Source organism: Notolabrus celidotus, chromosome 9, assembly GCF_009762535.1.
Source record: "Notolabrus celidotus isolate fNotCel1 chromosome 9, fNotCel1.pri, whole genome shotgun sequence".
Classification (NCBI taxonomy): Eukaryota; Metazoa; Chordata; class Actinopteri; order Labriformes; family Labridae; genus Notolabrus; species Notolabrus celidotus.
The window spans coordinates 30,593,247-30,607,308 of record NC_048280.1 but is presented as its reverse complement, the minus strand read 5'-3'; the positions used below and the strand labels follow the sequence as shown (position 1 = coordinate 30,607,308).

At 37.9% G+C, this 14,062-nt stretch overlaps 1 protein-coding gene across 1 annotated transcript in view; it reads right to left on the bottom strand.

Annotated features, from left to right (window-relative positions):
* The window catches only part of npffr1l2 (neuropeptide FF receptor 1 like 2), a 28,629-nt gene extending 27,423 nt beyond the window's left edge, over positions 1–1,206 (bottom strand). The window contains exon 1 of the mRNA XM_034692365.1: positions 870–1,206. Within this exon, the coding sequence (XP_034548256.1) occupies positions 870–1,197 (328 nt within the window). The 5' untranslated portion in view covers positions 1,198–1,206. The remainder of the gene's footprint in view (positions 1–869) is intronic.
* Between the last annotated feature and the right edge of the window lie 12,856 nt (positions 1,207–14,062).

Genomic DNA, 14,062 nt, shown 5'->3' with positions numbered 1-14,062 from the left:
TTTCAGAGAGACATTAATAAAAGATGAGTTCTCTTTGATGACAATAAAACAATACGATTAGAAGTGGTGTTCAGAGTACTTATTTAAGCTTTCATTCAATATATTCAGACTTCATTCCATATATATCAAGTTTCATTCCACATATTCAGACTTCATTCCATATATATCGAGTTTCATTCAATATATTCAGACTTTCATTCCATATATATCAAGTTTCATTCCATATATTCAGACTTTCATTCCATATATATCAAGTTTCATTCCATATATTCAGACTTTCATTCCATATATATCAAGTTTCATTCCATATATTCAGACTTTCATTCCATATATATCAAGTTTCATTCCATATATTCAGACTTTCATTCCATATATATCAAGTTTCATTCCATATATTCAGACTTTCATTCCATATATATCAAGTTTCATTCCATATATTCAGACATTCATTCCATATATATCGAGTTTCATTCCATATATTCAGACTTTCATTCCATATATATCGAGTTTCATTCCATATATTCAGACTTTCATTCCATATATATCGAGTTTCATTCCATATATATCGAGTTTCATTCAATATATTCAGACTTCATTCCATATATATCGAGTTTCATTCCATATATTCAGACTTCATTCCATATATATCGAGTTTCATTCAATATATTCAGACTTTCATTCAATATATTATTTCCTGAACGGCTTGCCATATATATATATATATATATATATATATATATATATATATATATCAAGTTTCATTCAATATATTCAGACTTTCATCTATATATTCTAGGGATGGGTATATATATATATATATACATATATCGTGTGGGGAAGGTATGTGTGGACAGCATAAAGGCACCTACCTGTGATCAGGTTGTCCACCAGTGTTGTAGGGATACAGAAGATGCCCACCAGAAGGTCGCTGATAGCCAGGTTGAGGATGAAAAGGTTTTTGACTGTTCGCATACGACGGTTTTGCAGTATGATCAGACACACCAGGACATTGCCCACCATGCACAGCAGAAAGATGAAGAGGTAGGCCAGGATGTAGCTGGCAGCAACAAACAAGGAATGCTGGTAGTAGGGGGAAAAGGTTATGTTGGTGGTGACATTTGTGGCACCATCAGAGCTGGTGTTCATAAAGGCTGCTGTGGTGGCTGATCCCTCCAGATCTATCTCCTCCTCACCCATGTTGTCCACTATCTTCCTTTCTGGATAAACCGCAGGAGAAATGAGAAAAGAGAAAAAAGAGGGGGTTAGAAAGTTGGAACACATGGTGGCAAAATCACCACCTGATTACTTGGATTTTGAAAAATATTGGACATATTTGATTACGTAAAACGACACTTCACCCTTCATATCTGATTTGTAAAATAAGCTTTTTGCAGTGTGTGAGGGGATTTGCATGTTTAATTCGGCATCTATTAGAGAGACCATGCATCAAAGAGATCCTGCATGGGAGAGGTCCTTGTGTAGGTCTACAGCTGGAGTTATTAACCCATGCAGAGCGCAGAGGTGAAACGGGTGACGGAAGAGTTTGATGTGAGCATAACTTAATTTCTCGGAGTCATCCGTTCTATTACAGTTTTTCTCGATTGTTCACACACATTTTCTGAGAGCATCATGCTCCTTGAATTGAATTGAATTGAGAGAGAGGGGGAAGAGACTGAAATTGTTGAAAGCAGAAATAGGAGGAGAGCGAGCCAGAACATTTCTAACTGAGATAAGAATGTAATCAATTTGAGATGTTCTTCCTATTATTTTTCACACAATGCAAGGCATTCACATGCAGCATATTTTTTTAGATGTTTTATGAGGGTTTTTTATTTATTTATCATATTCTTGTTATTATTGACTAAATATTAATTTATGCTGTGCACTATGTGTTGTGTTATTCGTATTCAGTTTATTTTTGCAACACATCTAGCCAATAAAGCCGATTGGATTGGATTGGACTGAGAGAGAGAGAGAGAGAGAGAGAGAGAGAGAGAGAGAGAGAGAGAGAGAGAGAGAGAGAGAGAGAGAGAGAGAGAGAGAGAGAGAGAGAGAGAGAGAGAGAGAGAGAGAGAGAGAGAGAGAGAGAGAGAGAGAGAGAGAGAGAGAGAGAGAGAGAGAGAGAGAGAGAGAGAGAGAGAGAGAGAGAGAGCTATCCAAGGGTTCAGTCTCAGGCCTGTAAAGAAACTAGGGTATAAACTGTCTACATAGTTGTTAAGGCTGTTACGTGTCTGCAAGCCGCACGACATGAAGGAAAGAGGTCATGGACAGGGACACTAACACATAGAAAGTTAAATCCTGATAAACAATAAAAATAAGTCCTTTGGGTTCTAAAAAGGTGGAGTGGAGGTGTAAAGCTCCACAGCCACCCACTGATTCTAAAGAGAAGACAAACTAAGAAAATGGCCTAAACAAACTGTACTCTGCAAAAACTCCCCTGAGAGATCAATCCTCTTTTTAATTATCTTTTTGCCTCCCTCCTTCCCTCTACAATCAGACACACTCTCTCTTAACAACACTCTTCAAACAAAACCCAGCAAAAACAACTGAAGGTGTTGTCTTCTCTGTTGCACACACCTAATTGAGGTAGAGAAGCTCCTTTTATTGAGCAGCCAGCCTGATGAGCTCAAGCTGGGTGCAATGAGGGCAGGTGCTCTCAATGCAGGGCTCGTTAGGTCACCAACTACCTCCATCTGCAACAAGGCCTTTGGGGGAGGAAAGGCAGCACTTAAAAGTAAAAAACATTTTTTAAAAGAGATGCTCCCTGGATGGCAAACTGAGCGCTCTATGTTCATTGCTCCTGATCTAAACCATTCTTGGGACCCGTAACATTAGCAAGAGCAGAATATTACATGAAAGATTAGAGACTGTGCAAGCCTTCATATCTGGCTTAACAAGATTACAAGGCTGCGTCATCAAGAGGATCAGCTTGACTGTTGACAACAGTCTTGTAGTATACATTTGGAAACTGTCAGGAAATGCCAACCCATGTGGAGAGCAAATGCCGCCAGCAGCAACAAGAGACATACACATGCTCATGCAATGCCAATAGAGCGAGATGACTCTTGAGCATAAAATCCCCTGAAAGCTCACAGGACCTGACAAATGCAAATGCTCAGAGCTGCAATACTGACTGTAGACTATTTGTTTTTCAGGGTTTCCTGAAAGCAGGAAAAACACAGATATATCTGCAGTTATTGCTTGTGGAGGGATTACTATTTTTTCTAAACCTCTGAACAGTTAAAATTCTGAAAGCAACCATAGGATCTGCTGGGCCTCTTTATAAAATACCTTTCTATATCTACCAAAGAGTATCCACACATTTCAAATGGAAGAAAATCAACAGATATGTTGATATGAGAAATGTGCAATGTCTTTGGCAATCTCAGACTCTGAAGATATTCAGTTGTCTTTAAATTAGAGCTCGTTATTTGGGTTCTTAGTAGATCAGGCCCTTTTTCTGTTGTCCCTTTTGTTTTTTCTTTGTATGTTGCGGTCTCCTTTGTTGAGCCTGTGTAGCATTGCTGCTTGGGCGACTGTAACAATAATTATAATTATTATTTTTATTGTTCTTTGTTTTAAAGTAGTTAGTTAAACTAACACTTGATATTTTCAGATATTTTCATACAGTCTTACCTTCTGTTAAAGTCGGGAATGTTTTATTTCACTTTGCATGACACTAAATCTAATGAATACATTAAGTTGACAGTTGCTCCTGTCCTTCAGGCAGTGCGTTCAGTGTCTCTTTTAAAGAGCCACAACCCTCTGTCTTATCATTGTTCCTGTTATCCCCCCTTGTTAGAGTCTGATACGACTTCTAAAAGATTCATAAAAAAAATCTGAATAAATTAATTATGCATATATAGTATATATCTGTTGAGAATTGCTGGACTGAGTATATGTCCTGTATGCTCAGCACATATAAATGTATGTAAGTGAATTATATAGATGATTCATTTTCTTGATATCTCCTGCAATATAACCTGCACACTTTAATTACATTAAAGCAGAAGCATGTATTCTCCCAGCTATCCACTGTGATTGATATTCTCCTTGTGTATCCTGAACTGCAAAGCTCATTGTGCCAAATCATAGATAGATGTTAGAGACCAGGATGAAAATGAATTCTGTTTTCATATGATCTACTTTATAAAGTGCATCTCAGAAACGTTCATTATTCTCCATCAGCTTTTTCAAGAAAACGAAAAATCTAATATATTCTAGACTAATTTCTCATTAACTGAAATATTTCAAGGCAAGGCAAGGCAAGGCAGCTTTATTTGTATAGCGCATTTCATACACGAGGGCAACTCAATGTGCTTTACATTAACACATTAAAAGCATTGGAGACATTCAGACAGACATAAAAGAACATAATTAAAATGACAAATATGATAAAACAGAAAAGAAAAGGAAAATTAGAAATATATTAAAAATTACATTAAAATTTTAATTTAAAGTGGGTTAAAATAATCTAAGATAGGAAAGCAGAGGTAAATAAAAAAGTCTTAATCTTTGATTTAAAAGAGGTGAGAGTTTGAGCAGACCTACAGCTTTCAGGGAGTGTGTTCCAGATATGTGGTGCATAATGACTAAACGCTGCTTCACCATTTTTCGTTCTGACTCTAGGAACTGAAAGCAGACCAGTACCTGATGATCTCAGAGGTCGAGGTGGTTCATAAAGTAGTAGCAGATCAGCAATGTATTTTGGGCCTAAACCATTCAGTGCTTTATAAACCATCAGCAGGATTTTAAAGTCTATTCTCTGACAGACAGGAAGCCAGTGTAGAGATCTAAGAACTGGAGTAATGTGGTCTACTTTTTTGGTCCTTGTTAGGACTCGAGCAGCAGCATTCTGTATGAGCTGCAGCCGTCTGATGGACTTTTTAGGGAGTCCTGTAAAGACCCCGTTACAGTAGTCTAGTCTGCTAAAGACAAATGCATGGACAAGTTTTTCTGCATCCTGCTGAGACATAAGTCCTTTAATCCTTGATATATTCTTAAGGTGATAGTAGGCTGACTTTGTAATTGTCTTAATGTGGCTGCTGAAATTAAGGTCTGAGTCTATGACTACACCAAGGTTTCTGGCTTGGTTTGAACATTTCATCTGTGCAGATTGGAGCTGAGCAGTAACCTTTAACCTTTCTTCCTTGGCTCCAAAAACAATCATTTCAGTTTTTTCTTTGTTTAACTGAAGAAAGTTCTGGCTCGTCCAGTCATTGATTTGTTCAATGCATTTACTCTACTTAGATTTTGATGACTGCAATATAATATTTATCTATATCTCAGTAAACTAACATTTCAACAGTATACCATGTATCTCTCCGTCCAGTTCAAGACACACAACCACAATCATGAGGAAGACCACTGGCTTGACAGTTGTCCAGAAGAGAATCACCTTCAACAAGGAAGGTAAGCCACAGAAGGCCATTACTGAAAGGATGAAGAGAAACAACCAACTCAAAAACACAGATAAATTGAAGGCCACGTCAAAGCACCATGGGCTTCAATATAGCCTCAGCATGTAGATACAGCACACAGACGCAGTAATGTATGGCAAAGGAGCCCCACCAAGTACTGGTGGCCCGTGTGATGGAATTCAGCAACAAACTGGACACTGGACACAGAAGACTCAGGAGATTGACGGCTTACGTTGAAATAGTTTATGTACAACTTGGCCAAGGAGAAATAACATAACAGTACACAGGCAGAAGAGTGCAGTGCAATGCCAAGTCAGTTCTGACAGACAAATCCTCAGGCATGGTATTTATCCCCAAAGACGACACTAAAGTTAGATAACCATATTTGGACAATAGGAACACAACAAGTGGGAAGAAAACCTGTGCTCTAGTTCTGGGGACAGTAAGTCGGCCTGAACACATAGATAAAGACAGGAGCAGGGGGAGAGACCTTGACTACTACCCTGACACTATCTCGCCCGTCACAGATGACATAGGAATCAAGTTACTCTAAACTTGACACTTAGACTGAAAGAATACAATAGTTAAACATTCTTACATACATATATATAAGACTATGAAAATTCCATGACAGCCCATACAGATTTAACACTTTCACTCTAGGTGATGCCTTCATGACTCATTTGCACAGGTTCAGCGGGGGAAAAGAAGCATGGTCCTTTTGTGAATCTGGCCCTGAGTGTATAAATTAACATACTGTTCAGAAGTTGGATATTTCTGCATTTTATTTCTTTTTTTAAATTATCTTTGGAGATGTGCCAAAAATTTACAAAACTACATTTCTATACAACATGAGCTATAAGTCACAATTATCCAAATAAAAAAATACAGGCTTGAAATATTTATCTTGTTATGTAATTAATAAAGAATATATGAAATGTTACCTTTCTGAATTAAGTTATGAAAAAAAAAACGTTTTATGATATTCTACATACAGGTGCTTCCTAAAAAAAAAAGAATCACATTAAAAATTTCCTTTAATTCAACATGTAATCTGTCACGTTCCAAGCCTTGTTTTGTAAGAGCTCTGTCTCTGATGGACAGATGATGTGTTAGTGCATGGCTCCATACTGATCACCATAAGAACAAAACATAATAGATTGAGGAGAAACACACCCCAGGGAAGTGTCAATATAATAGACTAACCTTCAAATCAGCTCAATGGAGGTCTTCAATTAGCTGTTTGTCATATTAATGACAAGGAACAAACACATATAATCACTGAGCTTTGAAAGCCACTTATTAGCCAGGACAGCATATTCTGCAAATGACTGACTTGCCTTTCATAACTAAAGGATTAAAAATATAAAGACATTTTTCTAGGAATTCACAATGCTCGACAATTAGAGTGTAAATACTGACTGAATACTCATGTTCACCACAGAATGAGTCAAGCAATATCAATCCTGTTATTTGCTGTCACCTGTCAAAGCATAACTGTTTCACAACAACACAAACACATAACAGATATCTTACCCTTTACATGATAATTATAACATCATGGGTGTCAGTGAAGTGGGTCTGTCATTAGGGAACCTTCTTTGTGAGATGGACAGCTCGAAGCTGTCTACTTTATCTAATGCAATTATCTTCTACTCACCTCTTCAACAACATGTCGGTTCAGTAAAAAGGCAAACAAGGATGAAACACTTTTATAAAGTTGGGGACAAATTTACATTTTGGAAAACATTTTTACATTTTATAAAACAAAATGACATTAGCAAAAACAAATTAACTTTCAAGAAAACAAATTTGCAAAATCAGAAACACTTTTAAAAGAGTTCCTCAAACAAATGTACAAATGGCAGGTTCTGACGGAAAAGGAATGTACCAAATGCAGGAAGTAAGCGGTTTGTTTTGGCGGAGAGAAACAGAGGTCGTTTTCAGACTAAAAGTGGAACTCTATTTTTTCAAATTTGAAATAGCTGATATTTAAAATTAAACAACAGATCAAGCTGTGATTGGCTGGATTACATTATGAGGTTGTTCACTATAAGTCTGAAGTGAAATGAGTCGGTGAAAACTGAGATTCGTTAATAATCTCTGACTGGAAATATATAGGATTATCACTATTTTTTCAAATTTCGTTTTGCTTTTATTTTGAAAGGACACATCAGGATGACCAGTGATTGGCAGGACAGTCTGGCTGTTTTTCGAAACTGACTACTTTTAGCATTACGTGATGATGTGGCCAAAGTTCAGTGTGTAGTAAGCAGTTTGTGAACAAGAACAAAATCTGCAGTATTCCAAAACTCCCCTGATGTCGTACTGCTTTGGGAACATTTCTCAGTATGCATCAGACCAGTCTCCCTCACGTACTATTTCCCACACTGCACAACGCTAACATTACGCTTCTTCTTTTTACTCTTTTTTGACAGGAGGGAACTCAGTTTTTAGATGCTGTGAAAATCATTAAATCCCATATAAACCACTTCTTAACTTTTTAAATCATACGTGGATGCTAAAGAAGCAGTTTTGCAATCAGCTTGGCCGTTGTTTACTTCCACTTTCCAAACCCGGAAATCAAGCAACGCCTGACCCAGCATACTGCAAAACAGATCCAACAGAGCAGTCATACTACATACTACCTTCAAAAGCAGTATGCAATATGCAGTACATACTGCATACTACATTGGTAGGTAGTATGTAGCTTGCTGTTTCGAAAACAGCCTCTGTTTCCCTCCACCAAAACAAACCGCTCACTCGTTCACTTCTGGGTCACTTCTGGTATTTGGTACATTACTCATTCTTCAGAATCTGCAGTTTGCAAATTTGTTTCTGGACTGCTAAAAATGTTCCATCGCTTGTAAAATTGTCTCACTGCTTGCAAAAGTATTTCTCATTTTGTAAAAAAAAATATATTTCATTTTTTATTTATTTTGTTCTTATAAGTGGTAAAAGTGTTTGCTAATGTCATTTTAGTTTTATACAATGTAAAAATGTTTTCCAAAATGTAAATTTGTCTCCAACTTTCTAAAAGTGTTTCATCCTTTGTAAATTTCTCTACCCATTGAATCACAATTGAATGAAATTTACGTTTTCACTTTGATGAACACACTCACAGTTTCTGTTTAATAACATAAATCATTGATTTAGAAAATATTTTTTTCTCTAGATCAGATAAGTATTTCCAGGAAAATCAAGATTGACTTGAAACGGTTATTATAAAACCAATCCATTCAAACACATATATCCAAATATCCAAAAGGTGAATCACCACTACCATTTATCCAGAGATACAGCAGGCACAGGATTTCTGGTTTTCCAACGTTTACACATTATTAAATCTCATTTTAAAAAAGAGGGAGGGAGTCCGAGGTCAAATTGCAGTCAGGTCATGTGGTGATGCCTGGAGAATGGTAGTTTTTTGCACATCACCAGAGCTTGAAGTTGCTTCAACTGTCAACGATTTGATTTGCCACAGCCAGGGGGAAGACAGGAAACGTCAAATGACAATTAACTTTGATACATTTTTCTAAGCTGGTAGCTAAGTTGGACCCAAAGCAGACCAAAGTCATTTCGGCAGAGGGTATTGGATATGGAACTAACAACAGCAGTGGTACAGCAGAAGGTAGCATTGATATCAGCAGGAGCAGCGATGCTAGGTGCAGCAGTGACATCTTTCACCAGCAACATGACCGCAATAAAATGAGTGAAAGAGGGAAAAAGCAACCAGTGGCTGCTTTGTTGGGCTGTTATGAGCTAATAAACATGTAAGCTCACTATCTTCTTAACTATAGTTTACTTGCTGTGCTGCTGTGCAGTGTTAATAATTAATTAAAAGTGTGGCGAGTGTGATGATGATTCATGATTCAGACCAATTAATAGGGGGTACACGCTTCATGAATATAGGTATGAAGCTTTTAGCCTCCAAATATTTTAGCAAGTAATTATTGCAAGTCCATCGGTGTACGAGCAGGCATTTGCACTATGAAACTGTGAAATCTTGCTAAATGGGCTGTGAAAGGTGAAACTGTTGTTTGTACTGAAAATGACTAATTGGGCAGATTTGGCACTGTCCATGGTGCTGAAGCAGAGTAGATTGACAGCATGTCATCCAGAAAGAGCAAGCTGAGATGTATGTCGCAAAGAGCAGATACTACATCTTTCTCTCCCGTTGATTCTGAACAGTCATTGTGACTATCCGGTGTACCCCAGGCGGTGCATTGTTGATGTTTTTGTCTCCCGCTATGTTTATATTTAGATTCAAGATTCAAAGGTTTTTATTGTCAATTTTCACTGAATATATGAGACATACAGGAAAAACGAGATGCTGTTTCTCTCTTCCCGCTTTTAAATATCTAAAATTTAAATATAAAATACAATAAAATATAATAAAGTACAGTTATATAAAAACAGCCTATGTACACAGTGCAGGTAGTGCAGTGACAGTTTAAAAATGGACAATGAAAATAGATAACAGTGCAAATGATATTAAGGTGCAGACAGTATTCGAGACAAGTAAATTATTACGTAAATGGTTAATGTGCAAAAAGCAGCTGAGGTAGAGATTTAGGGGTTCCCAAAGTGTGGGTGGGACCCCGTAGGGGGTCGTGAGACACAAATGGGGAGTCGTGAGATGTCTTTCAGAATGTTTCTTTTTTTAAGTTATCTAAAATAAGTACATTTTACCCTTTATAGCAAAAAATATCGACAAAACTAGTAGCTCAAATTTGAAATAAAAACCTTGCCTTTCCTGCCTGTCTTTGTTGCCTGATGACTCCTAAGTTTAGGGTTAGTTAACAGTTAAATATCAAAACCATCAGTAGTAGTTAATTTATAACGGCACAGGACAGACAGCCACATGCTCATGTAGGTACGCTAATTTTCTACTGACCAGCTAAATGAAGACACATTAAATTATTTCGAGGGACAGTGGGGGTCGCAAGTCTTTGGCACCTATATTTTCAGGGTCATGGGCTGAAAAGTTTGGGAACCCCTGCTCTAGATTCCTAGCAATGATCTGTTCTTCATATAAACAGTCTGCTGCAAGTAATAGTCTGTTGCTTTTAAATGTTGCACTGTGAGAACCAATCAGGATTAAATACTTAAAAGGTACAGTATGTGGGAATGGGAATATTAAACAATAACTAGTGGTCAGATTATACATTGTGAGGCTCCATGATAAATATGATCATCCATTCATTCATTCTCTACTACTTCTTCTTTATCTTCACCCAAGTGCATACTCAGCAGCCACCAACTAAATACAAAAACGTGTATAGTTTTCACTAGTTTAACCGTTCTGTGCTACTGTAGAAACAAGGCAGTGCAAGATGTTGACCCCTGTGGAGGATGACCTTTATATAGACTCATTCTCAATAAACAAAAATGAAACCATCTTTATTTATAGGTGATTATACTCATTTAAACATTATTATGAATATTATATTACATATCTACCAAGTCTGTTCTTCTTAATGCTACTAAATACTGAACACTCTTCCGATAACACAGCAATTGAATAAAGATTATTAATACACAACAGCATTTTCACTTTCAGATGACAGTGGTTCCATTCATACATATTTGCTCTTTTAAGAGTTACAAGATCAAAGTGGCGAAATAGCTCTCATTACTTCTTTGACCGTTCATTTCAGTGAAGACACTGACACTAAATGACTCAGTGTTAAACTTTTGTTCTATATGTTAACACTCTGTTCTCATTAATATTCAACATGGTACCTAACCCAGTAGACCACCTTAAGGCATGGAGCTGAGACAGGCTAAATGCAGCTCTCACGTGGGAACTTAGAAATGTCAAACTCAGGAGGGAAAAGCCAAGCATGACTGTTACGCCCCACCTAAAGGTGGCCCTGTGGGGCTAACAATGATCCAACCCACAAATCCATAGAAACCCAATAACACCTTTTAACATTCAACAAAAAAGGATTTAATATAAAATGACAAGAAGGAACAAACAATACAACAAAGATCAACAGTGATCTAACATGACAAAACACAACAAAAGCACACACAAATCCCCTAAAAGAGAGGCAGCCAGACAGCAGTCCCCAACTCAAATGCCTCTCCTTGACTGCAGACAGCGGTGGTCTTTTAAAGGCCCACAGCCAGGTGAACCTCATTTCCTCAATCAGGAGGCCCCTGCAGAGAAGGTGACAGAGGGGGAGGGACACAGAACAGAACATACAGCCGTAACACTCCCACCCTTAAAACAATGAATAAATAATTTGTAATTCAACCAAATCACAAAGTTAACTCAAATTACATTATTCATTCATTGAATAAGCCCTGTGTGCAAAAGTAAATACTGAAAAACTACAAAATTTAGTGCTACTTACCAGGCTGTATGTTTATGATAAAACACTGCTAAAACCTGAGACTACTGCTCATGAAGGTGCTAACATGGATCAGGTGTGGAACACAGAAACTAAAGAGCCAGCTATGATGCTACCAAACTGTTGGTCACTAAGCATCATGCACAAAACTGGTAACCAGCTGAGTGGGTGCCACTCCCACAAAAAGCTAAATGGTTACCACCATGAGGTGTACACAAAAACTGAGAAACACTGATCCACCAACATTTAACACAAACCCAACACAAAAGTGGAGTGCAGTCACAAACAAAAAGGACAAAGGAATGTAGTCGAATCTACCGAATGGCTGTTTTTCACAAATGACAACAACAACAACAAAGATCCCACACAAGTGACTGCCACTCCCACAACACAAATGGACACCAACACATCTTAAAGACATAAAATTACTGTGATCCATGTTGGAATGCACAGTACAAGACTAAGGCTGTTTTCGAAACGGCCTGCTACATACTACCCACTAATGTAGTAGGCAGTACTTACTGCCTACTACATACTGCGTTTGAATTTAGTCTGTAGTATGTCTGTTCTGTTTGATCTGTGTTGCGGTACACTGGGCCGGACGTCACTGAATTTCCGGTTTTGGAATGCGGAAGTAAACGACGGACAATAGAGAAACTGCTTCTTTACTCACTTATGATTTAAAAGTTAGGAAGTGGTTTATATGGAATTTAATAATTTTCACTGCACTTAAAAACTGAGTGCCCCCATCAAAAAAGAAGAGAAAAGAAAAAGCGGAATAAACGCTGTGCATTGTGGGAAACAGTACGCAAGGCAGACTGGTCCAATGCATTCTGAGACATTTTCCTGAATCAGTAGACATCCGGGGAGTTTTGGCATACTGCAGATTTTGCTCTTGTTCACTTACTATTTACTACATACTGAATTGTGGCCAAATCATTACGTCCTGCTAGTATAGTAGGCGGTTTTGAAAACAGCCTAAGTGAATTAGGAGGCCACACCCACTACACAAAGATCCACTGATCTGTGAAAACTAAAAAAAGTCCACCCTCCCTTCCTCTACTTATTCCCTGTGTGACACACATTGACAACACAGACATATAAAGACAGAAGCAATGCTACCAGAGGAGCTGCTTGGTAAAGAGAGAATTATTTGGAGGTGGCTTGGGTTTAACATTTCAGATGAGCGGCAAAATAAAGTGATCTGAAGAAAAACAGGTTGAAACAAAATGTTTGAGCATAAAAAATCAAGGATGCTTAAAACTACAAGGTGCACCCCAGAACATGAAGCCATCACAGACTTCTGCACCAAAACAAACCACGCTGCAAGCTCCATTCAGCTATGCTGTGCTTCATTAAAAACAACACGTAAAATATGGGACGTTATTACCTAGGTAGTGGCTTACCATATTCTCAAAGACATGTTACCTATTGCAACTATGGATCAGGATGGCTTTATATAGATGCTGCAAACCAGTCGCGAGTAAAGCACTGTCAAAAACAGACCCTGAAGTCAGCCACACCGCATGGCTCCCCAAGGATCATGTCTCCAAACCAGCTTTCTCCCTGAAGCTCACACACCATGTCCTCACAAGCTGGAAGCTCAGCCCAATGGGACTAGTTGCTATACTTATCGAGAACAGGAGCCTCTGAAAATGTGGCAGAGGATTCAGTGTTTTGGTCACAGACACTTCATCTTGTCCTTGGTGAGATCAGCAATAAAATAATTAATTTTAAAAGAGACTACCTGGCACACTGTTAAAAATATGTAAATGTTTGGGGGGCAGCTCCCTATTGACAAATGGACACTGAATAAGACCCACCTTATCAAACTTTCACACAGCTGATACACTGCTGGTCAGTCACATCTGCGTGTCGTTAAAGCATGTTGAGACATAGATCATGCTTTAGAGATCGAAATCAGATTATGCACTTTATGCAGTAAGGAATAGAGCATGAAAATCAGGCAGATGGATTGGTTTGAAGTCAGCACGTCTCCTCTTATAAACATGCAACACTTATTCAGCATTAAAATAGACTTGAACCAGGCTATGTACAGAGATATAAACTTAGTGTCCCCATGTTGTGAATGGTTAACGAGGAGATGTGATTTATAATCAGTTTATCATCTGCACAATGATGAGATAGAAGTTTCAGAGCGTGGATCTTCATGTGATCACCTGAGACATCTCCCCCTCCCCCTTTTCTTGTAATACAATCGCCTCATAACCTCACTGATAGTTTTAATTTTGATACATGGCTCAGGTTATCAAAAAAGCTCAA